At 43.5% G+C, this 26,798-nt stretch overlaps 1 protein-coding gene and 1 long non-coding RNA gene across 2 annotated transcripts in view; one reads left to right on the forward strand and one right to left on the reverse strand.

Moving 5' to 3' along the window:
• Positions 1–26,798, reverse strand: part of LOC139760481 (uncharacterized) — a 60,084-nt gene that overhangs the window by 11,158 nt on the left and 22,128 nt on the right. The window contains exons 2-3 of the mRNA XM_071683764.1: positions 16,437–16,581; positions 4,630–5,269 (exon numbers count right to left, since the gene is read on the reverse strand). Of these exons, the coding sequence (XP_071539865.1) occupies positions 4,630–5,269; positions 16,437–16,565 (769 nt within the window). The 5' untranslated portion in view covers positions 16,566–16,581. The remainder of the gene's footprint in view (positions 1–4,629; positions 5,270–16,436; positions 16,582–26,798) is intronic.
• Positions 2,868–26,798, forward strand: part of LOC139760483 (uncharacterized) — a 214,206-nt gene continuing 190,275 nt past the window's right edge. The window contains exon 1 of the long non-coding RNA XR_011715353.1: positions 2,868–3,868. This is a non-coding gene — a long non-coding RNA (uncharacterized lncRNA). The remainder of the gene's footprint in view (positions 3,869–26,798) is intronic.

Here is a 26,798-nt window from a genome sequence, read left to right on the forward strand (position 1 = left end):
TTCCCGCATATATATATATATATATATATATATATATATATATATATATATATATATATATATATATATATATATATATATGCTAAACTTAAACTTGTTTCCTTGCCTATGGATCATGCAATCTAAAAATGGTAACATACCATTATTTTCATTTTCTACAGTAAATTTGATGGAAGTTACTAAATTGTTAAGTAAGGATGTACCTTACATCTGGCAAAACTTGTAACTTACGTCTAGCTACCTTGTACCTTAAGTCTGGCCGCCTAGAATCTTACGTCTGGCTACTTTGTACCTTACGTCTGGTCACGTAGTACCTTACGTCTAGCCACCTAGTACCTTATGTCTTGTCCCATATTGTCTTACGTCTAGCCACCTAGTACCTTACGTTTGGTCAACTAGTACTTAACATCTGGCTGCCTAGTACCTTACGTTTGGTCACGTAGTACCTTCCGTCTGGCCACTTGGTACCTTACGTCTAGGTACTAGGTGGCCAGGTACTAAGGTAACTTAGTACCTTACGTCTAGCCACTCTGTACCTTATGTCTAACTACCTAATACCTTATGTCTAGCCACGTAGTATCTTAGGTTTAGCCGCCTAGTACTTTACGTCTATTCACGCAGTACCTTACATCTAGCCACCTAGGCCACCTAGTACCTTACATCTGGTCACGTAGTATCATACGTATGGCTACTTTGTACCTTATGTCTGGTCACGTGGTACCTTACGTCTAACCACTTACCACCTGAAGTCTGGTCACGTAGTACCTTACGTCAAGTCACATACTAAGTTAAGTCTGGTCAAGTAGTACCGTACGACTGTTCACATTGCACCATACGTTTGGCTACCGAATACCTTACATCTGGACACCTAATACCTTACGTCTTTCACGTTGCACGTTACGTCAGGCCACCTTGTGCCTTACGTCTGGCCACCGAGTGCCTAACGATTGGTTACCTAAAATCTTACGTCTGGTCACAAAGTACCTTACGAGTGGCCACCAAGTACCTTACGTCCGGCCACCTAGTTAGTACCTTACGCGTGGCTATCTATTACCTTACTTCTGGTCACGTCGTAAGTTGTCTGACCACCGAGTACCTTACGTCTGGTCACGTCGTACGTTGTCTGACCACCGAGTACCTTACGTCAGGCCGCCTAACAATTTACGCATGGCCACCTAGTACCTTACGTCTGGCCACCTAGTATCTTACGCATGGCCATCTAGTACCTTACGTCTGAACACCTAGTATCTTACGCATGGCCACCTAGTACCTTACGTCTGGCCACCTAGTACTTTACGCATGGCCACCTAGTACCTTAAGTCTGGTAACCCAGTTACGTCACGTAGCCTATCCTTTCTCTACCTAGTTCTACGTTTCCATTACAGTTTTTAATGGTAAGTTTTATTTATTCAATACTTTTTTTTATAGATTATATACTAGACCTCCAAAAACTTTAGCTGGATGTAGAGAATGATTTGAAGGAAATAGTTAAGGTACGTACCTACTTATTGTCAAACTTCCTATACACTTGATCAATATATTTGCTGAGATTTTAGCTACCTTAGACCTTACGTCAAGCCACCCTGTACCTTACGCCTAGCTACCATGTACCTTACGTCTAGCCACACTGTATCTTACATCTGCCCACCAAGTATCTTACGTCTGGCAACCTTGTACCTTACGTCAAACAAACCTATACCTTACGTCTGGCTACCTTGTACCTTACGTCTGGCCACCGGTACCTTACGTCTGCCCACCTAGTATCTTATGTCTGGCAAACTAATACCTTACATCTGGAATGTGATAAGCGTATCTGGGTTGGGACTGATCTTTGCTGAGTGAATCGGGACAGGAGACTCTGCGTAGGTACTGGCGGCAGCAGTGCTACGCCTCTAACCTACGCCACACGCACTGTGGTGTGACGCAGCCCATTACTATGGTGAAATATTCAAGTATCGACCGACCGACACGTTTTTCTTTTTTTTTTTTTTTACAATCATGCAAACCACAAACCTAACCCTACTGCTAACTTGGAAGCCTTGACCTTATACCGTGTACATCAGCGTGGCGGGAATGCGCCAGTCACCAAATACCGGATAACAGAATAGTTCAGTGTTGATGGCATGAAATTTCTAGAAGAACCTACATTGCCAGTTAAAAGTACTGCGACGAACCAAAACTGTAGAGCGTCTGGAATGATTGGTTAAGACTGATACGACAGTTAGAGAATATGTAACTGTGTCTCTCACCTGTAAACGTACAATTTGTGAAACAAAAATGAACCAAACTATGGAATAAGTTTTGCTGTCATCCTTCTTTGCGCTACCGCTCACAGGATGAGCATCGGTCGCACATGAACTAGCTGTTGATAGAGGCAAAAATCAAAAGCACCCACCCACCCACACACACACACACACACACATTTATTCATTTATTGTACTTTGTCGCTGTCTCCCGCGTTAGCGAGGTAGCGCAAGGAAACAGTGTTGTACAGTTAGGTTTTATTAAATACTATGTGCTGGTTGTGTGAGCCTATGGGAAATGACCAGTGGAGACCCCGTTGCTTACTAACGTGAGACGAAGTACATAGTATTCGAATAGTCATTTTCCTTATGGGGGCAATCATAGCCCAGCTGTAGTGCTCACGCAGGGGTCCTGGGTTCGATCCCGGTTGTTGGAGGTTTGTATGTTATATGGAACTGCGCGTTCCTCTCTCTCTCTCTCTCTCTCTCTCTCTCTCTCTCTCTCTCTCTCTCTCTCTCTCTCTCTCTCTCTCTCTCTCTCTATATATATATATATATATATATATATATATATATATATATATATATTTATATTTCACCAACTCTCTATTTAAACGATGTAATGACTCATATTTAGGATAACCAGAAGCTCACTTCATTTTGACATGAAAGAATTATGAATAGCTGCAGTTTTCCATTATATATTGCCTAAAGGTAAACATGCTTGACAAAGTTTGGTTTAGTAGACCTTTACATCGCATATACTAGGCTGTTCACCTGTAATCATCTATAACAGTGGATCCCAACCTGGGGTCCATGGACACCCAGAGGATGCGTGAAGCCTCGTCATGGTTACGTGGGTTTGAGAAGCAAAAGGCTATTCTCACTGAGCTGTTTTGCTTAAGCAGAACACTGCCTTTGCATATAAGGTTTGCTCAAAGTTGCATTACTTGACAAGATTTATCAATAAAGAAATAAAAAAAATCATATAGATATGTAACCAGTAAATGAAGGTAAGTAATGCCGTACACTGAGGCCAAGGGCTACACGAACCGACAGCTACTGCCCTAAAGTGTTTTGTTTTGCTAACGTCCTCTCTTCCCATCAGTCATTTTATTCGACTTTTCAGGATTGTATATCATTAATGAATTCACATGGGCTACCTAGCTCTCAACTACTTCCATAGGTAATCAGGTATCGTTTGGTTTTAGTACGTTAAGAACTCGAAACGAAAAACGCTGTCCGCATATCCCGAGAAAGTGTTCCGTAACTCAGTTCCGATATGCGATTCGGTACTACACTACGCGCAGGTGCCGCCTGGCAGCAACCTCCTCAAACTCAGTTGACAACATCGTCCTGGCCGGGGATGTTTTGTTTCCATATCAGTGTTTGTTTGTGCGTTGGGGACACATAAAATTGAAAAGAACAAAGCATCCATTGTCCCTAAAGACAGTGGCGTATAAAGAAACCGGGGAAATTTGAGTGTTGTGCAAAAACAACTTAATTGACAAGCTCAAGTCTGGTGTATCGTTGCCCGAGTAAGCGGAAAATGGGGGAAAAGTGTCATACTGCCAAGTAAGCTACTGTCATCACAGCAAAACAAACTCATTTATCAAACACAATTGGTAAGTAACGATACTTTGATTTACATTATTTACAATAATTTACGATGTCCATCTTATGCTGGTGTATTTTCTGACCATAAGATAAAGTCATTGCAGTCGGCTTCAAAGGACATGTCTTCCTCCCCATCTGCAAGTTAAATCGATGTTATTCTGAATACAGTTTACCATTTTCAAACCCCCGTCATAAATCTTGCTGTTTTTACTACATCAGGCCATTGAGCTAGGACTTCTTTCAAGCCAAACTTCAGCTGTCATATTTTTTTTGTGATGTAAAATTGTATCATGTTAACTTGAGCTTTCTGTTCATATTATAAGGCTTTACTGTTTATAATTTCCCTGTTTACGTTTGTCAAGTGTGCTTAACTGTTTATGATTTGATAGTGATCAGTTCCCTTAATTTTGAATTTTGGATCTAAAACTTTACGTTGGGCTTTCCTACTGTTCTGCAGACAAGTACCTGGCAGCACAATTGGATATAATTAGTTTATTCCTAGACGGAAATGAAATCAGACTGTCAGATTTGGATGGAGTTTTAACCTTCGCTCTCGTTTTAATGGGATTCACAGACCCAGCTTGCGGTAAACGGGGCTCCACAGCGCAGATAATTTGTTTTTATAGTTTAAGAGGTGTGTGCAGCATTAGGCTACATTTTTTTCAGCACGACCCTGGTTCTGTGAATATAACTGGATTAAAAGGAGAAATTTCCGCGTAATGAGACCGTTCACTTTTAATAGGCCAAGTAACAACGATGCATGTCTTACCGTGTTTACAGGAGTCTTTAGCCTGCTGGAGCCGTTCCACGTCCTCCACCACCCTAGTGTCTCGCAAGTCTTCGGGTTTGAGCATTGTGTGGGGGTCGCTACTGCTGGCTTTCTTCAGCAGGCTGTTTTCTCCCATGATGATGATAGCGTTGGCCTCATGGTGCTCCTGCTTCGCTGCGGTTGACTCGGCGGGGCTGACAGTGTTTGGTGGGCGTGTTTCGGGGATGTGGGTTGTGGTAGTGGCCTGGTGGGCGGCCTGAGCTGCCTGGCCTTGTCCCGGGTGGGTGGTGGTGGCCTGGTGGTCTGCCTGGGCTGGGTGGTCCTGCACTGGGTGGTCTGCGGGCTGGGTGGTGGTCTGGCGGGTTTTGTGGTGAGGACTCCTGGTGTGGGTCCCTAGGACGACCCGCGGCGACCTGTCCGACGTGTGGTGGTGGTGGTGGTGGTGTTCACCCAACTTCTCCCCGGGGTTCTTCTTCTCTACTCTAACTACGAGGTCGTGTGGCGGCGTGCGGGGTGGGGCTGGGGTCTTGGGAGGAAGAATGATAGGGCCTAAATGGAGGACCCGGGTCCGCTGGGGTGTGGAGATGAGCGCCACCGTGAACAGATCACAGCCTCTCTCGCACATCCTCGACAACGCTGACTGCAAAGAAAACGGAACTAGTTAGTTTCAACACTATTTCTTCTTTCAAGAGCACACGTTAAGACGTGGGCAAAACTTTATAGACACTTTACGTATGTGTATATATCTATATGTATGTATATATATGTATGTGTGTATATGTACGTGTATGGGCGCTTATGTATATATATTTGTTTTATTTATCATACTTTGACGCTGTCTCCCGCGTTGGCGAGGTAGCGCAAGGAAACAGGCGATAGAATGGCCCAACCCACCCACATACCCATGTATATACATACACGTCCACAAACGCACATATACATACCTATACATCTCAGCGTATATATATATATATATATATATATATATATATATATATATATATATATATATATATATATATATATCTTTCTTTCAAACTATTCGCCATTTCCCGCATTAGCGAGGTAGCGTTAAGAACAGAGGACTGGGCCTTTGAGGGAATACCCTCACCTGGCCCAATTCTCTGTTCCTTCTTTTGGAAAATTAAAAAAAAACGAGAGGGGAGGATTTCCAGCCCCCCCGCTCCCTCCCCTTTTAGTCGCCTTCTACGACACGCAGGCAATACGTGGGAAGTATTCTTTCTCCCCTATCCCCAGGGATATATATATATATATATATATATATATATATATATATATATATATATATATATGTATATATAAAGAGAAGAGGAAGTAAAAACTTTGCGGAAGATCAAAGCCGGCAAGGCAGCAGGTTTGGATGGTATTGCAGGGGAATTTATTAAAAAAGGGGGTGACTGTATTGTTGACTGGTTGGTAAGGTTATTTAATGTATGTATGACTCATGGTGAGGTGCCTGAGGATTGGCGGAATGCGTGCATAGTGCCATTGTACAAAGGCAAAGGGGATAAGAGTGAGTGCTCAAATTACAGAGGTATAAGTTTGTTGAGTATTCCTGGTAAATTATATGGGAGGGTATTGATTGAGAGGGTGAAGGCATGTACAGAGCATCAGATTGGGGAAGAGCAGTGTGGTTTCAGAAGTGGTAGAGGATGTGTGGATCAGGTGTTTGCTTTGAAGAATGTATGTGAGAAATACTTAGAAAAGCAAATGGATTTGTATGTAGCATTTATGGATCTGGAGAAGGCATATGATAGAGTTGATAGAGATGCTCTGTGAAAGGTATTAAGAATATATGGTGTAGGAGGCAAGTTGTTAGAAGCAGTGAAAAGTTTTTATCGAGGATGTAAGGCATTTGTACGTGTAGGAAGAGAGGAAAGTGATTGGTTCTCATTGAATGTAGGTTTGCGGCAGGGGTGTGTGATGTCTCCATGGTTGTTTAATTTGTTTATGGATGGGGTTGTTAGGGAGGTGAATGCAAGAGTTTTGGAAAGAGGGGCAAGTATGAGGTCTGTTGTAGATGAGAGAGCTTGGGAAGTGAGTCAGTTGTTGTTCGCTGATGATACAGCGCTGGTGGCTGATTCATGTGAGAAACTGCAGACGCTGGTGACTGAGTTTGGTAAAGTGTGTGAAAGAAGAAAGTTAAGAGTAAATGTGAATAAGAGCAAGGTGATTAGGTACAGTAGGGTTGAGGGTCAAGTCAATTGGGAGGTAAGTTTAAATGGAGAAAAACTGGAGGAAGTAAAGTGTTTTAGATATCTGGGAGTGGATCTGGCAGCGGATGGAACCATGGAAGCGGAAGTGAATCATAGGGTGGGGGAGGGGGCGAAAATCCTGGGAGCGTTGAAGAATGTGTGGAAGTCGAGAACATTATCTCGGAAATCTTGAATCAGGGCATGTGAAGCGTCTGGGGTAAACCATGGAAAGTTGTGTGGGGCCTGGATGTGGAAAGGGAGCTGTGGTTTCGGGCATTATTGCATGACAGCTAGAGACTGAGTGTGAACGAATGGGGCCTTTGTTGTCTTTTCCTAGCGCTACCTCGCACACATGAGGGGGGAGGGGGATGGTATTCCATGTGTGGCGAGATGGCGATGGGAATGAATAAAGGCAGACAGTGTGAATTGTGTGCATGGGTATATATGTATGTGTCTGTGTGTGTATATATATATATATATATATATATATATATATATATATATATATATATATATATATATATATATATATGTTTACATTGAGATGTATAGGTATGTATATTTGCGTGTGTGGACGTGTATGTATATACATGTCTATGGGGGTGGGTTGGGCCATTTCTTTCGTCTGTTTCCTTGCGCTACCTCGCAAACGCGGGAGACAGCGACAAAGCAAAATAAAGAATATATATATATATATATATATATATATATATATATATATATATATATATATATATATATATATATATATATATACACAGACATATACATACATATACTTGTACATAATTCATACTGTCTACCCTTATTCATGCCCGTCGCCACCCCGCCACACATGAAATTACAACCCCCTCCCCACGCATGTGCGCGAGGTAGCACTAGGAAAAGACAATAAAGGCCACATTCGTTCACACTCACTCTCTAGCTGTCATGTATAATGCACCGAAACCACAGCTCCGTTTCCACATCCAGGCCCCACAAAACTTTCCATGGTTTACCCTAGACGCTTCACATACCCTGGTTCAATCCATTGACAGCACGTCGACCCCGGTATAACACATCGTTCCAATTCACTCAATCCCTTGCACGCCTTTCACCCTCCTGCATGTTCAGGCCCCGATCGCGCAAAATCTTTTTCACTCCCTCCTTCCACCCCAGTTTGATTTCCCGTTTCTCCTCGTTCCCCCCACCTCTGACACATATATCCTCTTTGTCAATCTTTCCTCACTCATTCTCTCCATGTGACCAAACCATTTCAAAACACCCTCTTCTGCTCTCTCAACCACACTCTTTTTATTACCACACATCTCTCTTACCCTTTCATTACTTACTCGATCAAACCACCTCACACCACATATTGTTCTCAAGTATCTCATTTCCAGCACATCCACCCTCCTACGCACAACTCTATCTATAGCCCACGCCTCGCAACCATATAACATCGTCGGAACCATTATTCCTTCAAACATACCCATTTTTGTTTTCCGAGATAACGTTCTCGCCTTCCACACATTTTTCAACGCTCCCAGAACTTTCGTTCCCTCCCCACCCTATGATTCACTTCCGCTTCCATGGTTCCATCCGCTGCCAAATCCACTCCCAGATATCTAAAACACTTCACTTCCTCCAGTTTTTCTCCATTCAAACTTACCTCCCAATTGACTTGTCCCTCAAACCTACTGTACCTAATAACCTTGCTCTTATTCATATTTACTCTCAGCTTTCTTCTTTCAAACACTTTGCCAAACTCAGTCACCAGCTTCTGCAGTTTCTCACTCGAGTCAGCGACCAGCGCTGTATCATCAGCGAATAACGACTGACTCACTTCCCAATCCCTCTCATCTACAACAGACCGCATACTTGCCCCTGTCACCAAAACTCTTGCATTCACCTCCCTAACAACCCCATCCATAAACAAATTATACAACCATGGAGACATCACGCACCCCTGTCGCAAACCGACATTCACTGAGAACCAGTCACTTTCTTCCTACTCGTACACATGCCTTACATCCTCGATAAAAACTTTTCACTGATTCTATCAACTTACCTCCCACACCATATATTCTTAATACCTTCCACAGAGCACCTCTATCAACTCTATCATATGCCTTCTCCAGATCCATAAATGCTACATACAAATCCATTTGCTTTTCTAAGTATTTCTCACATACATTCTTCAAAGCAAACACCTGATCCACACATCCTCTACCACTTCTGAAACCACACTGCTCTTCTCCAATCTGATGCTCTGTACATGACTTCACCCTCTCAATCAATACCCTCCCATATAATTTCCCAGGAATACTCAACAAACCTATACCTCTGTAATTTGAGCACTCACTCTTATCCCCTTTGCCTTTGTACAATGGCACTATGCAAGCATTCCGCCAATCCTCAGGCACCTCACCATGAATCATACATACATTAAATAACCTTACCAACCAGTCAACAATACAGTCACCCCCTTTTTTAATAAATTCCACTGCAATACCATCCTAACCCGCTGCCTTGCCGGCTTTCATCTTCCGCAAAGCTTTTACTACCTCTTCTCTGTTTACCAAATCATTTTCCCTAACCCTCTCACTTTGCATACCACCTCGACCAAAACACCCTATATCTGCCACTCTATCATCAAACACATTCAATAAACCTTCAAAATAGTCACTCCATCTCCTTCTCACATCACCACTACTCGTTATCACCTCCCCATTAGCCCCCTTCACTGAAGTTCCCATTTGCTCCCTTGTCTTACGCACTTTATTTACCTCCTTCCAAAACATCTTTTCATTCTCCCTAAAATTAAATCATACTCTCTCACTCCAACTCTCATTTGCCCTCTTTTTCACCTTTTGCACCATTCTCTTGACCTCCTGCCTCTTTCTTTTATACATCTCCCACTCATTTGCATTTTTTCCCTGCAAAAATCGTCCAAATGCCTCTCTCTTCTCTTTCACTAATAATCTTACTTCTTCATCCCACCACTCACTACCCTTTCTAATCTCCCCACCTCCACTCTTCTCATGCCACAAGCATCTTTCGCGCAAGCCATCACTGCTTCCCTAAATACATCCCATTCCTCCCCCACTCCCCTTACGTCCTTTGTTCTCACCTTTTTCCATTTTGTACTCAGTCTCCCCTGGTACTTCCTCACACAAGTCTCCTTCCCAAGTTCACTTACTCTCACCACTCTCTTCACCCCAACATTCTCTCTTCTTATCTGAAAACCCGTACAAATCTTCACCTTCGCCTCAACAAGATAATGATCAGACATCCCTCCAGTTGCACCTCTCAGCATATTTACATCCAAAAGTCTCTCTTTCGCGCGCCTATCAATTAACACGTAATCCAATAACGCTCTCTGGCCATCTCTCCTACTTACATACGTATACTTATGCATATCTCGCTTTTTAAACTAGGTATTCCCAATCACCAGTATTTTTTCAGCACATAAATCTACAAGCTCTTTACCATTTCCATTTACAACACTGAACACCCTATGTATACCAGTTATTCCCTCAACTGCCACATTACTCACCTTTGCATTCAGATCACCCATCACTATAACCCGGTCTTGTGCATCAAAAGCACTAACACACTCTTTCAGCTGCTCTCAAAACACTTGCCTCGCGTGATCTTTCTTCTCATGCCCAGGTGCATATGCACCAATAATCACCCATTTCTCTCCATCAACTTTCAATTTTACCCATATCAATCTAGAATTTACTTTCTTACACTCTATCACATACTCCCACAACTCCTGTTTCAGGAGTAGTGCTACTCCTTCCCTTGTTCTTGTCCTCTCACTAAGCCCTGACTTTACTCCCAAGACATTCCCAAACCACTCTTCCCGTTTACCCTTGAGCTTCGTTTCACTCAAAGCCAAAACATCCAGGTTCCTTTCCTCAAACATACTACCTATCTCTCCTTTTTTCTCATCTTGGTTACATCCACACACATTTAGACACCCCAATCTGAGCCTTCGAGGAGGATGAGCACTCCCCGCGTGACTCTTTCTTCTGTTTACCCGTTTAGAAAGTTAAAATACAAGGAAGGGAGGGTTTCTGGCCCCCCGCTCCCGTCCCCTTTAGTCACCTTCTATATTCTTTTTTTTTATTCTTTTTCATTATACTTTATCGCTGTCTCCCGCGTGAGCGAGGTAGCGAAAGGAAACAGACTAAAGAATGACCCAACCCACCCACATACACATGTGTATGCATACACGTCCACATACGCACATATGAATACCTATACATCTCAACGTATACATACATATGCACACACAGACATACACATATATACACATGTACATAATTCATACTGTCTGCCCTTATTCATTTCCGTCGCCACCTCGCCACACAAGAAATGAAAACCCCCTCCCCCCGCATGTGCGCGAGGTAGCGCTAGGAAAAGACAATAAAGGCCACATTCGTTCACACTCACTCTCTAGCTGTCATGTATAATGCACCGAAACCACAGCTCCCTTTCCACATCCAGGCCCCACAAAGCTTTCCATGGTTTACCCTAGACGCTTCCCGTGCGCTGGTTCAATCCATTGACAGCACTTCGACCCCGGTATACCACATCGTTCCAATTCACTCTATTTCTTGCACGCCTTTCACCCTCCTGCATGTTCAGGCCCCGATCACTCAAAATCTTTGTCACTCCCTCTTTCCTCCTCCAATTTGGTCTCCCACTTTCCCTCGTTCCCTCCACCTCTGACACATATATATCCTCTTTGTTAGTCTTTCCTCACTCATTCTCTCCATGTGACCAAACCATTTCAAAACACCCTCCTCTGCTCTATCAACCACACTCTTTTTATTACCACACATCTCCCTTACCCTTTCGTTACTTACTCGATCAAACCACCTCACACCACATATTGTCCTCAAGCATTTCATTTCCAGCACATCCACCCTCCTCCGCACAACTCTATCTATAGCCAACACCTCGTAACCATATAACATTGTTGGAACCACTATTCCTTCAAACATACCCATTTTTGCTTTACAAGATAACGTTGTCGACTTCCACACATTTTCAACGCTCTCAGAACTTTCGCCCCCTCCCCTACCCAATGATTCACTTCCTCTTCCATTGTTCCATCCGCTGCCAAATCCACTCCCAGATATCTAAAACACTTTACTTCCTCCAGTTTTTCTCCATTCAGACTTACCTCCCAGTTGACTTGTCCCTCAACCCTATTGTACCTAATATCCTTGCTCTTATTCACATTTATTCTCAGCTTTCTTTTTTCACACTCTTTACCAAACTCAGTTACCAGCTTCTGCAGTTTCTCACCCGAATCAGCCACCAGCGCTGTATCATCAGCGAACAACAACTGACTCACTTCCCAGACCCTCTCATCCACAACAGACTGCATACTTGCCCCTCTTTCCAAAACTCTTCTATTCACCTCCCTAACAACCCCATCCATAAACAAATTATACAACCATGGAGACATCACGCACCCCTGTCGCAAACCAACATTCACTGAGAACCAATTACTTTGCCCTCTTCATACACGTACACATGCCTTACATCCTCGATAAAAACTTTTCACTGCTTCTAACAACTTACCTCCCACACCATATATTCTTAATACCTTCCACAGAGCATCTCTATCAACTCTATCATATGCCTTCTCCAGATCCATAAATGCTACATACAAATCCATTTGCTTTTCTAAGTATTTCTCACATACATTCTTCAAAGCAAACACCTGATCCACACATCCTCTACCACTTCTGAAACCACACTGCTCTTCCCCAATCTGATGCTCTGTACATGCCTTCACCCTCTCAATCAATACCCTCCCATATAATTTCCCAGGAATACTCAACAAACTTATACCTCTGTAATTTGAGCACTCACTCTTATCCCCTTTGCCTTTGTACAATGGCACTATGCAAGAATTCCGCCAATCCTCAGGCACCTCACCATGAATCATACATACATTAAATAACCTTACCAACCAGTCAACAATACGATCACCCCCTTTTTTTTTGTATAAATTCCACCGCAATACCATCGAAACCCGCTGCCTTGCCGGCTTTCTTCTTCTGCAAAGCTTTTACTACCTCTTCTCTGTTTACCAAATTATTCTTACTAACCCTCTCACTTTGCACACCACCTCGACCAAAGCACCCTATATCTGCCACTCTCTCATCAAACACATTCAACAAACCTTCAAAATACTCACTCCATCTCCTTCTCACATCACCACTACTTGTTATCCCCTCCCCATTAGCCCCCCTTCACTGATGTTCCTATCTGTCCCCTTGCCTTACGCCCTTTATTTACCTCCTTCCAAAACATCTTTTTATTCTCCCTAAAATTTAATGATACTCTCTCACTCCAACTCTCATTTGCCCTCTTTTTCACCTCTTGCACCTTTCTCTTGACCTCCTGCCTCTTTCTTTTATACATCTCCCAGTCATTTCCATTATTTCCCTGCAAAAATCGTCCAAATGCCTCTCTCTTCTCTTTCACTAATAATCTTACTTCTTCATCCCACCACTCACTACCCTTTCTAATCTCCCCACCTCCCACGCTTCTCATGCCACAAGCATGTTTTGCACAAGCCATCACTGCTTCCCTAACTACATCCCATTCCTCCCCCAATCCCCTTATGTCCTTTGTTCTCTCCTTTTTCCATTCTGTACTCAATCTCTCGTGGTACTTTCTCGCACAAGTCTCCTTCCCAAGCTCACTTACTCTCACCACTCTCTTCACCCCAATATTCTCTCTTCTTTTCTGAAAACCTTTACAAATCTTCACCGCCTCCACAAGATAATGATCAGACATCCCTCCAGTTGCACCTCTCAGCACATTAACATCCAAAAGTCTCTCTTTCGCGCACCTATCAATTAACACGTAATCCAATAACGCTCTCTGGCCATCTCTCGTACTTGCATACGTATACTTATGTATATCTCTCTTTTTAAACCAGGTATTCCCAATCACCAGTCCTTTTTCAGCGTACAAATCTACAAGCTCTTCACCATTTCCTTTTACAACATTGAATACCCCATGTACACCAATTATTCCCTCAACTGCCACATTACTCACCTTTGCATTCAAATCACCCATCACTATAACCCGGTCTCGTGCATCAAAACTCACTCAGCTGCTCCCAAAACACTTGCCTCTCATGAGCTTTCTTCTCATGCCCAGGTGCATATGCACCAATAATCACCCATCTCTCTAAATCCACTTTCAGTTTTACCTATATCAATCTAGAGTTTACTTTCTTACACTCTATCACATACTCCCACCACTCATGTTTCAGGAGTAGTGCTACTCCTTCCCTTGCTCTTTTCCTCTCACCAACCACTGACTTTACTCCCAAGAAATTCCCAGACCACTCTTCGCGTTTACCCATGAGTTTCGTTTCACTCAGAGCCAAAACATCTAGGTTCCTTTCCTCAAACATGCTACCTATCTCTCCTTTTTTTCTCATCTTGGTTACATCCACACACATTTAGACACCCCAACCTGAGCCTTCGAGGAGGATGAGCACTCCCCGCGTGACTCTTTCTTCTGTTTACCCGTTTAGAAAGTTAAAATACAAGGAGGGGAGGGTTTCTAGCCCCCCCGCTCCCGTCCCTTTTACGACATGTGAGGAATGCGTGGGAAGTATTCTTTCTCCCCTATCCCCAGGGATATATATATATATATATATATATATATATATATAGGCTGAACGATTCTGGATCAGTTTCACAGGAAAGCCAAGAAATTCACGCTGAGGTTATACGTACCTATCAAACAAGGGGTACGAATATACCAGTCCATCAAACCTGTTCACTGGCAGAAGAAAGGAGAGTGGGGAGGGGAGAGAACATGCACCTGAGTCCTGCCGGGTCTCTGAAATACAAGATGCACGGCTGCCTCCACTTGCAACCGGGACGATCAACCTTGTCGATCCTCTTTTTTCTCTCTCTCGTGAGGTGTGAACCCAGGCAGTATCGACTCTCTACTTCGAGGCTTTCATTAGTGACCTGGGGTGGGGGAGCGGGAGACGACTCTTGCCGGCGAGTGATGGGGTGACAAAGTGAGGAGGTCAGAGCGGAGTGGGGTGAGAGAGGGGTACGTCGATAGTTGACACCTCCACAGAAGGCAATATCTGATGAAGCCAATGTACGAATATGTAGGACGAAGCAAGAATGTTGAGGGTGATTGTTAGCGGCGTTATAAGTGCGAGATATTCCTTCACAGCACATCTTCCCTCCTCCCTCATGCACACTCTTACAGGCCATCTCAGCCCTTCCATCTACAGAATTCAATGTTACCAACTCGAGGGGTGACTTTTACACCTGTCGGCTTCGTCGTAATAGTGCAGCTCTTACTACCTACGTATGCTGTAGGTGAAGGATACATTTGAATAGTTACTTAATAATAAGGGAAGCTGTCAGACAGTTTTGAGTACAATGAATATGAAAAGGGAATATCACTGCAGCACCTCAACCGTTCCATGTAATGAGTCAAGAGTTTACACAGTCTGCAGCAAACTAATGGTGTTGGCCATCGCGTGGACCACACTGAGGTTGTGGTCAGTAAGCAATCTTTATTATGGGAATTTAAATAGTATGTTGTGGTGGTGGTTTGGTCTGTCGAAAGTAATAACAAGTTATGGCATCCTGTCCTCCGCTCTGTCACGTAGAAATATAACTTGTGGTCCTTTTTCAGCTTTCGGCAACACACACAGAGCATGAGAATGATTGTCGCTGTGTGTTAAGCTTAGAACGTAATTATTACCAGCTTATCTGATGATTTTCATGACATGCGGGGTTTAACTAAAGAGATTATTAATTACTATCGCATAAATCAAATACGATATAATAATGTGCAGATGATGAACATCGTGTTATTTCCCCATTCATCCCATTCTGTTATTGTTAGTAGGTTCAGTATAGTGGCGCTGGGGATATTCGGTAAGTTAATTTCAAAGCTCATCTCCGCGGTAAAGTGATATAAACAGTTCCTTGCAATCGTATCGACTCACGCCAAACTCGGAGCTGGGTGAATCACACGTCCGAGCTGGTACATGGCCGGTCCCGTGATGACCACCACCACCACAGAACCTCACACCCACCCCACTCAGCGCCACACTCCAGGATCAAGTCTCATTCTTACTACCGTGTGACGTTATGCTGTGCTGCTGACTGACTGAATCCCCACCACATGTTCAGCAGGACAGGAAACCAGTGAAGTTTATGTAATGAACATAACGACTTATAGCAGGCGGGGGGACACGGCAGCTGGGACACTAGCCTGGGACACTCACCTGCAGCAGGCTGGGGGACACAGCATCTAAAAGGCTAGCCTGGGACATTCACATCCAGCTGGGTGGAGGACACATCATCTGGGACACTAACTTTGGACACTCACCTGCAGCAGGCAGGAGGTCACAGCATCTGGGACACTGACCTAGGACACTCACCTGCAACAGGTTGGAGGACATAGCAGCTGGGACATTAGCCTGGGACACTCACCTGCAACAGGTTGGAGGACACAGCATCTGGGACACTCACCTGCAGCAGGCTGGAGGACATAGCAGCTGGGACACTAGCCTGGGACACTCACCTGCAGCAGATCATTCTTGACGAAGTGGTTATCGCACTCGTCCTTACACGACTGCCAGGCAGGCGTGGCGGCGGCGGCCAACGTCACCACGCCTGCCAGGCTCCACGCCCACACGCACCTCGCCCACATCCTCCACGCGCACCTCCTGCAATAACCCAACACTGATTACCTACGTGAGGTCTCAGCTATCGAGTCCTTCGCTCATATCATCACCCAGCCTCACGGAAACACTCTCCCCAGTAAATCAAAAACCTCTCAACGTAACCATGTACATCTTCCATGCACACCACAGAGAACCAGAGCTTTGTAGACATTTATGGAACTCTATGGTGTGGTGGTTAGCGTTGGTAACCGTAGTTGCATTCACGGGCCAGCCGGCCAGGGTCGAGTTCTTAGGTTCGAATGCTGGACGCAGCAGTCGGTCAATAGGCAACCCAACTGTTGACCCTCCCCTAAAGGTAGGTCGATGAATTAGGTACCTGGCTTAGGCTAATATATATATATATATATATATATATATATATATATATATATATATATATATATATATATATATATATATATTTTTTTTTTTTTTTTCCAAAAGAAGGAACAGAGAAGAGGTCCAGGTGAGGATATTCCCTCAAAGGCCCAGTCCTCTGTTCTTAACGCTACCTCGCTATCGCGGGAAATAGCGAATAGTATGAAAAAAAAAAAAATATATATATATATATATATATATATATATTTTCTTTTTTTTAAACTATTCGCCATTTCCCGCGTTAGCGAGGTAGCGTTAAGAACAGAGGACTGGGCCTTTTTTGGAATATCCTCACCTGGCCCCCTCTGTTCCTTCTTTTGGAAAATTTAAAAAAAAAAAAAACGAGAGGGGAGGATTTCCAGCCCCCCGCTCCCTCCCCTTTTAGTCGCCTTCTACGACACGCAGGGAATACGTGGGAAGTATTCTTAATCCCCTATCCCCAGGGATTATATATATATATATATATATATATATATATATATATATATATATATATATATATATATATATATATATATATTCTGTTACCACTGGGAAATGAAACACGATAAGTTCCTAAGTGCTCTTTCGTGTAATGATCATATCATCAGGGGAGATACAAGAAAGAAATACAACAATCACTTGATATAAAACAAAGAGACGTAGCTAGGACGTCATTTGGTAAACAAGTTACTACCCGAATGGAGGTCTGTTGCGTTCAACTCTGGCAACAAGTGTATCATAAATTTAATATGTGGACAAGAAGGGGAACTGTTTACAAATTTTATCAACAGTAAAGCTAACCAATTTGTATAGACCTTTACTAATATTAATGTTACAATTATTTGTGTATCTAATAATAGAAGATTCAATGATATTTCTCGTTGTACAAGAGTTAGAGTTAATGATTGAGATGGCATTACTCCAGTCAGTACAATGATCATAATTTCCAACATTATTAAACAAGGCATTTGATTCTTGTCATGTTCTTATACTGTATTTATGTTGCTTAAGTCTAACAGAAAGATCCTTATCAGTCTGTCCAACATAAAACTTATCACAGTTTTTACATGGTGCTCTATAAACGCACCCTGCGGAACTTTCTGGTGAGTTCCTGATAGATTTTCCTTATAGTACTATTGTTGCTGAAGGCAACATTTACACTAGAAGGATTTAAGCAACGAGAAGTAACGTAAAATCACGACTAAAAGGTAGAACTAAAAGGTTCTTGGTGTCAAGGGGAGGTTTGAGTTCAACTATATAGAATGATTTCTTTGCTAACTTAAAGAGATTTATTACAATGAAAGATCTAGGATACTTTAACTTAGATCCAATCGAATATACTTTCTCAAACTCATCATCATTAAACTCTGAACTGCATATACGTAATGCTGGAATATATAGACTGGAATGATGATAATTTGATGTCAAGTTGAGCTGAGTATTAATGGATATATGAGCATACATTGTTAGGTTTCCTGTAAATGCTAAACTTAAACATGTTTCTATCCCTATGGATCATACAATCTAAAAATGGTAACATACCATTATCTTAAATTTCTACAGTAAAGTTGATGGAACGTACTAAACTGTTAAGTAAAGGGAGAAATGTTTGCAAATTTTCATTTGTTGACCAGACACAAAGAACATCTACATACCTAAACCAAATTGCATTAGAAGGTAAGACATCCTTTAGTAACTTTGTTTCTAAGAATTCGATGTAAAGATTATTTAATCATTACATCTGCTCTACATACCGTCTTCCCCTCCTGAGCCGACCTTGTTTTTCACCATCAAAGGCTTCATTAATCTCCTTAATTCAGTCTCTGACAGTATTACCCTTCATTTTGCTGTAACTGTAATGAGGACAGATATTACTCTGTAATTCTTACAATATTTTTACTGCCATTATACAGTGGAAGAACTACCGTCAGTGTTCAATCATCAGACACACGACCACTGCCTTCATACCGCCGTGCACATTTCACTTATTCATTGCACTGCAGCCGCACCTTTACCCTTCACCATCTCGTTCACCAGGTCATCTGTGTCCCAGGTTTTTCCATTTTTGGGTTGCCTGACGCTGCTGTTCTCACCTTCTTTACAATGTCGTTTCTCCTACCATGCTTGTTCAGCTTTCTCCTGATCCCCTATCTCGGTGTTACAATATGCACATCTCATATCAGGATTTCTAATATTTGTGTGTGTGTGTGTGTGTGTGTGTGTGATTATCTGTTTATCTCTATGTAGGTGGAGCTTCACACTCAAAAGGCCACATCTCTGTCTGTTCGTCAGCATCTATCTATACTGTTATCCAGTCCCTTAAACCTTTCGTTATATTCTCATCCTTCACGCCTTCTTTATCTAAGCTTTCTCCAGTCATCCATTACTGTCTTACCACTGAAGTAATTCCCTCCTATCGCTCCCTGCTACACTCTCTATTTCTTTACTTCCTTCGACAGCTCAGAGAATTGCTCCATTGTCTAATCCACAAAGGGACTTAAGTCTATAACCATGTTTCCCCTTTGGCCTTCACCCCTCCATTAGCAAATCCACGACTGTTCTCTTTTTCAGTTACAGTCTCCATCTGCTTTCCCCTAGAGGCTTTCCGGTAAACTGGGACGACTTTTCTAACTTCGGGGTGACAAAGCTAGTGCTACGCAGTCTGATGTGGGTGGGTGTACGATGGGAATTCTCCTTCTGAACATTTCTGTGTCATATCAGATCTCGATGTGTGCTTCTCTTGTCAACCTCTAAGTTCCATTTACAGGGTAACCCATGTAATATTCCACCTGAAGGATGACACTCATAACCTGGCCTCATTTCGATGTGTCCCACCGTAATGACTTCGTCTCTGGTTAGGATGATTCTTGTCAGTCGTGTATTCAACTGATACTGGAAGTTGTCGGGTAGTCGTAGACTTGAGCTGGAAAAAACACCAATTATCACTTTTGCCCAATTAGAAAAGCGCCTCCGTGATCTGTCTTTCTTTTCCGTTTGGGTAAATTTCAATCTACCATTGGAGGCCCCATATGCCAGGTTATCTAGATTTTCTATCATGCTATGGAGCATAGTATTAGATACCTTCTGGTTATCCAGATGTAGAATCCAATCATCCATTTGTTTCATTAGCGAGATTAATAAGGAAAGAGATGGAGGATTTGTTAACTAGTGAGATACAGCAGGAGTTCGAAGAAAAGACACTTTTGCACAACGAATCTATTGAACTTCACTGAGAGAATATACAACAGTTGTGATGAAAGAGATGGTGGGTAGACCGCTCCATTCTGGACAGCCAGGTGGCACCCAGGCCACCCGACACTAGCCTACCTCACCATGACCCAGTACAGCAGCCAATACTCCCAGGCCAGTTGACCTTATCCTACCTCACCCATGCATGACTCAGTACAGCAGCCACCGCTCCCAGGCCTGCCGACCCTACCCTACCTCACCATGACCCAGTACAGCAGCCACTGCTCCCAGGCCGGCCCACCCTAGCCTACCTTACCATGACCCAGTACAGGAGCTACTACTTCCAGGCCGGTCTACTCCACCCTAACTCACCATGACCCAGTACAGCAGCCACTACTTCCAGGCCAGTTGACCTTATCCTACCTCACCGTGACCCAATACAGTAGCCACTGCTCCCACTCCAGCTGACCCTAGCCTACCTAACCATGACCCAGGGGCAGCGGCCACCGTTACCAGGCCAGCAGACACTAGCATACCGCATCATGACCCAGGCCAGCCTACCACATGACAGAACTATATGTAGGAGTGACAGGAAGGAAGAATAGCTGTCTGACCGAAGAATAGAGAGAGAGAGAGAGAGAGAGAGAGAGAGAGAGAGAGAGAGAGAGAGAGACCACATCAAGGGCCTACTCGACAGAGGTATTCCTTCAGGGCACATTGCAGGGACCACTACTTATTTTTTCTGATCTACGTAAATGATCTGCAGAACATACTTGAAGTGTACCTGCATATGTTTGATGATGATGCCAAAATGATGGAAAGACTGAGAGGAGGGGTGGCTAATTCTTGAAAGCGACTCGGGTCAGAAATATGACCGATGGGAACTAGCCCTGGCAAGAGCAAGATAAGGAAAATGGCGATAAACAGACCAGATTTCGACTACTGTCCTGGGCTAAACAGGTTACGAAAGCCGTGTTGTTAACTAAACCAGGGAGTGACGTCACGTTAACCATGTGAAAAGGATTGCCAGGAGAAATTACATTTTGACGAACACGAACACTGAGACGGTTACAAGGTGTATGCATGTTCAGCTCGCCATGAAGAGCGCAAGTGGAAGTTGGGTAGTTTAACCCTCGAGTGGTAACTGGGCAAGTGTGACTTGGATAAAACCCGGTAGTAAAATGATCTCTGTCACAGCAGAGTTGAATTCTTATTGGCCAATTTAGGATTAGTCATGTAAGGTTACTTATACCAGAGCCGCTGTCGAAGACAGGAGGAGGTGAAGTGATTTTTACATGAAGGTCAGTCTAAACAATTTTACCACTTCGTGCCCGAGAATCGAACCCGGTTCACCGAAAACGGTGGGTGGGTAGCCTATCATTCTCGATCAGTCCATGGCTGAAAAGATAAAGGTTTTGTAGAAGTTAGGCAGACCTCCATCGCTGTCAAGATGACCTCCACTATGCAGTCAGCACAGCTGGAGGCATCTTGGCCGGCTACGTGGTATTGGGTCCAAGGACCGTCAGAATAAAGGCTGGGCGAGGGAGACCAGAGAATTCTAAAGCGCTGAAATTGGCATTTTATGGGGAGGACATGAGCTGGACGTTCGATATAGTAGATATAAGAATGGGATCTGAAGACCCTAAGGAGGCAGGATTCTCTTTTCATTTTTGCAACATTTGCGATCTTAAATCTAACCTCCTCACCTATCATATCTCTGAAACTCTACCGTGGGAGGGGCTACTGTGGGAGGGGCTACTGTGGGAGGGGCTCGAGGTAGAGAAGAGGTCGAATGTGTTGGAGGAGTGGTCGCGGCGATCAGGAAGTCATATTGGATGCCTGATTCCTTGTTCCAAACTGTTAAGGAGAGAGAGAGAGAGAGAGAGAGAGAGAGAGAGAGAGAGAGAGAGAGAGAGAGAGAGAGAGAGAGAGATTCCCGACTCCACTGGGATGATCCCGAGTAGACCAAGCAAGACTTTGTGGTGTACACTGAAATCCCCTGCATAGAAGATTTCAACGGGTGGATGTGAAGAGAGCACCGCTTCGTGGCAGGAAATCAAACAGTCAAAGAGTTGTACGTAGTTATGGAAGTTGTGAGGAAAATATTCGAAACAGGAATAAGAAGGTAGTAGAGAGTAGAGGAATTTTGAGTCCGATGGCACCGCAATGGGACGACTCATCTTACTAGGGGAAGCCGTAAGCGTTTTCGTACTTCAGTAAGCACAAACAACGCCCTTGGGACGGAGACGATGTCACAGATTATAGCTAGGTTTGTTACTGTGGGTGAAGACGGAAGGCAGCCTTGGACAGCTGGGTTGTAGATAGAAGATCCAGTGAGCAGGTAGACAGATGATGTTCAGTAGAGGGAAGGTTGGACGCGAAAATAGTGGTAAACTAGAGATTGTGGTAGAGTAAGAACCGGATCTAGAACCAGTGAGAGTGAAGGTCGGGTGGTTCTTGGTCACACTGGATGGGTCAAGGGGACCCCGGGAACCATCCAGCTCTCCTCAACCACTAGCGCCCCCGTTAAGTAGCGTCTGTATGATCGTCTCTTGTCTCTCTCCTGGTAGGACAAGTGACCCATCATTAAGCAGCCCGACCCCTGGTAAGGATCTCTATGTTTGACTTAAGCGACATAGATGTAGTACAAGAACAGGACAAGAATCAAATGCTTTATTTTATCATGATATAAATCATAGCCATTGTATTAACTGGAGTAACGCTAATCTAGTTATTAACTGTAATTCCTTTACCAAGAGAAATATCATTAAATCTATCATTAAATATACATAGAATTGTAACATGAAATTTAGTGAAGGTATATACACTCTGGACAGCTTTGTTCGTAGGCAAAATTTTTAAACGATTCCCTGACTTGTCCACGTAATATACTTAATCACGCTCAACATTGTGAACCTTTCCAATATATATATATATATATATATATATATATATATATATATATATATATATATATATATATATATATATATATATATATATCCCTGGGGATAGGAGAGAGAGAATACTTCCTACGCATTCCCGCGTGTCGTAGAAGGCGTCTAAAGGGGACGGGAGCGGGGGGCTAGAAACCCTCCCCTCCTTGTATTTCAACTTCGTAAAAGAGGAAACAAGAAAAAGGAGTCACGCGGGGAGTGCTCATCCTCCTCGAAGGCTCAGGTTGGGGTGTCTAAATGTGTGTGGATGTAACCAAGACGAGAAAAAAGGAGAGATAGGTAGTATGTTTGAGGAAAGGAACTTGGATGTTTTGGTTCTGAGTGAAACGAAGCTCAAGGGTAAAGGGGAAGAGTGGTTTGGGAATGTCTTGGGAGTAAAGTCAGGGGTTGGTGAGAGGACAAGAGCAAATGAAGGAGTATTACTACTTCTGAAACAGGAGTGGTGGGAGTATGTGATAGTGTAAGAAAGTAAACTCTAGATTGATATGGGTAAAACTGAAAGTGGATGGAGAGAGGTGGGTGATTATTGGTGCATATGCACCTGGGCATGAGAGGAAAGATCATGAGAGGCAAGCGTTTTGGGAGCAGCTGAGCGAGTGTGTTAACAGTTTTGATGCCCGAGACCGGGCTATAGTGATGGGTGATTTGATTGCAAAGGTGAGTAATGTGACAGTTGAGGGAATGATTGGTGTACATGGGGTGTTCAGTGCTGGAAATGGAAATGGTGAAGAACTTGTAGATTAGTGTGCTGAAAAAGGACTGGTGATTGGGAATACCTGGTTTAAAAAGAGATATGCATAAGTATACGTATGGAAGTAGGAGAGATGGACAGAGAGCGTTATTGCATTACGTGTTAATTGATAGGCGTGTGAAAGAGATTTTTGGATGTTAATGAGCTCAGAGGTGCAACTGGAGGGATGTCTGATCATTATCTTGTGGAGGCGAAGGTGAAGATTTGCAAAGGCTTTCAGAAAAGAATAGAGAATGTTGGGGTGAAGAGAGTGGTGAGAGTAAGTGAGCCTGAGAAGGAGACTTGTGTGAGGAAGTACCAGGAGAGACTGAGTGCAGAATGGAAAAAGGTGAGAGCAAAGGACGTAAGGGGAGTGGGATGCATTTAGGGAAGCAATGATGGCTTGCGTAAAAGATGCTTGTGGCATTAGAAGCGTGGGAGGTGGGCAAATTAGAAAGGGTAATGAGTGGTGGGATGAAGAAGTAAGAATATTAGTGAAAGATAAGAGAGAGACATTTGGACGATTTTTGCAGGGAAATAGTGCAAATGAGTGGGAGATGTATAAAAGAAAGAGGAAGGAGGTCAAGGGAAAGGTGCAAGAGGTGAAAAAGAGGGTAAATGAGAGTTGGGATGAGAGAGTATTATTAAGCCATAGGGAGAATATAAAGATGTTTTGGAAGGAGGTATATAAAGTGGGTAAGACAAGAGAACAAATGGGAACATCGGTGAAGGGGAATAATAACAAGTAGGTGTAATGTGAGAGGGAGATGGAGTGAGTATTTTGACGGTTTGTTGAATGTGTTAGATGATAGAGTGGCAGATATAGATGTAAGGTGTTTTGGTCGAGGTGGTGTGCTAAGTGAGAGGGTCAGGTAGAATGATTTGGTAAACAGAGAAGAGGTAGTGAAAGCTTTCCAAAAGATGAAAGCCGGCAAGGCGGCGGGTTTGGATGGTATTGCAGTGGAATTTATTGAAAAAGTGGGTGACTGTTTTGTTGAGGATATTCAATCTATGTATGGCTCATGGTGGAGTGCCTGAGGATTGTCAGAATGCATGCATAGTGCCATTGTACAAAGGCAAAGGGGATAAAGGTGAGTGTTCAAATTACAGAGGTATAAGTTTGTTGAAGGGTGAAGGCATGTCCAGAGCATCAGATTGGGGAAGAGCAGTGTCGTTTCAGAAGTGGTAGAGGATGTGTGGATCAAGTGTTTGCTTTGAAGAATGTATGTGAGAAATACTTAGAAAAGCAAATGGATTTGTATGTAGCATTTATGGACCTGGAGAAGGCACATGATAGAGTTGACAGAGATGCTCTGTGGAAGGTATTAAGAGTATATGGTGTGGGAGGCAAGTTGCTGGAAGCAATGAAAAGTTTTAATAGAGCCCCTGCTGGTTCACTGGAGCCCCTGCAGATTCGTTAGAATCCCTGCTGGTTCACTAGAGCCCTTGCTGGTTCACTAGAACCCCCGATGGTTCACTAGAGCTCCTACTGGTTCACTAGAGCCCCTTCTCGTTCACCCCTGCTGGTTCACTAGAGTCCCTGCTGGTTCACTAGAGCCCCTGCTGGTTCACTAGAGTTCACTAGAACCCCTGCTGGCTCACTAGAACCCCTGCTGTTTCACTAGAGCTCCTGCTAGTTCACTAGAACCCCCGATGGCTCACGAGAAACCTCGATGGTTCACTAGAACCTCCGATGGTTCACAAGAGCCTCTGCTGGTTTACTAGAGCCCCTGCTGGCTCACTGGAGCCCCTGCTGGTTCAATAGAGCCCCAGCTGGTTCACTAGAGCCCCTGCTGGTTCTTTAGAACCCCTGTTGGTTCACTAGAGCTCCTGCTAGTTCACTAGAACCCCCGTTGTCTCACTAGAAACCCCGATGGTTCACTAGAACCTCCGATGCTTCACTAGAGCTCGAGTGCGGGTAACTGATGTGGGTAGTACTTAACACTCATAATGGGTATCACTGGTGTGGAGTTACTTAACAGTCAGGATAAGTATAACTGGTGTGGTTATTACAGTCAGGATAGGTGTGACGGGTGTGGTCATTACTTAACAGTAAGGATAGGTGTGACTGGTGTGGTCATTACTTAAGTCAGGATAAGTGTGACTGGTGTGGACATTACTTAACAGCCAGGATAGGTGTGACTGGTGTGGTCATTACTGAACATTCAGGATAAGTGTGACTGGTGTGATCATTACTTAACAGTCAGGATAAGTGTGACTGGTGTGGTCATTACTTAACAGTAAGGATAGGTGTGACTGGTGTGGTCATTACTTAACAGTCAGGATAAGTGTGACTGGTGTGGTCATTACTTAACAGCCAGGATAGGTGTGACTGGTGTGGTCATTACTTAACATTCAGGATAAGTGTGACTAGTGTGGTCATTACTTAACAGTCAGGATAAGTGTGACTGGTGTGGTCATTACTTAACAGTGAGGATAGGTGTGACTGGTGTGGTCATTACTTAATAGTGAGGATAGGTGTGACTGGTGTGGTCATTACTTAACAGTCAGGATAGGTGTGACTGGTGTGGTCATTACTTAACAGTCAGGATAGGTGTGACTGGTGTGGTCATTACTTAACAGTGAGGATAGGTGTGACTGGTGTGGTCATTACTTAACAGTGAGGATAGGTGTGACTGGTGTGGTCATTACTTAACAGTGAGGATAGGTGTGACTGGTGTGGTCATTACTTAACAGTGAGGATAGGTGTGACTGGTGTGGTCATTACTTAACAATGAGGATAGGTGTGACTGGTGTGGTCATTACTTAACAGTCAGGATAGGTGTGACTGGTGTGGTCATTACTTAACAGTCAGGATAAGTGTGACTGGTGTGGTCATTACTTAAGAGTGAGGATAGGTGTGACTGGTGTGGTCATTACTTAACAGTGAGGATAGGTGTGACTGGTGTGGTCATTACTTAATAGTCAGGATAAGTGTGACTGGTGTGGTCATTACTTAACAGTCAGGATAGGTGTGACTGGTG

This window comes from Panulirus ornatus, chromosome 37, assembly GCF_036320965.1.
Source record: "Panulirus ornatus isolate Po-2019 chromosome 37, ASM3632096v1, whole genome shotgun sequence".
In the NCBI taxonomy this organism is placed as follows: Eukaryota; Metazoa; Arthropoda; class Malacostraca; order Decapoda; family Palinuridae; genus Panulirus; species Panulirus ornatus.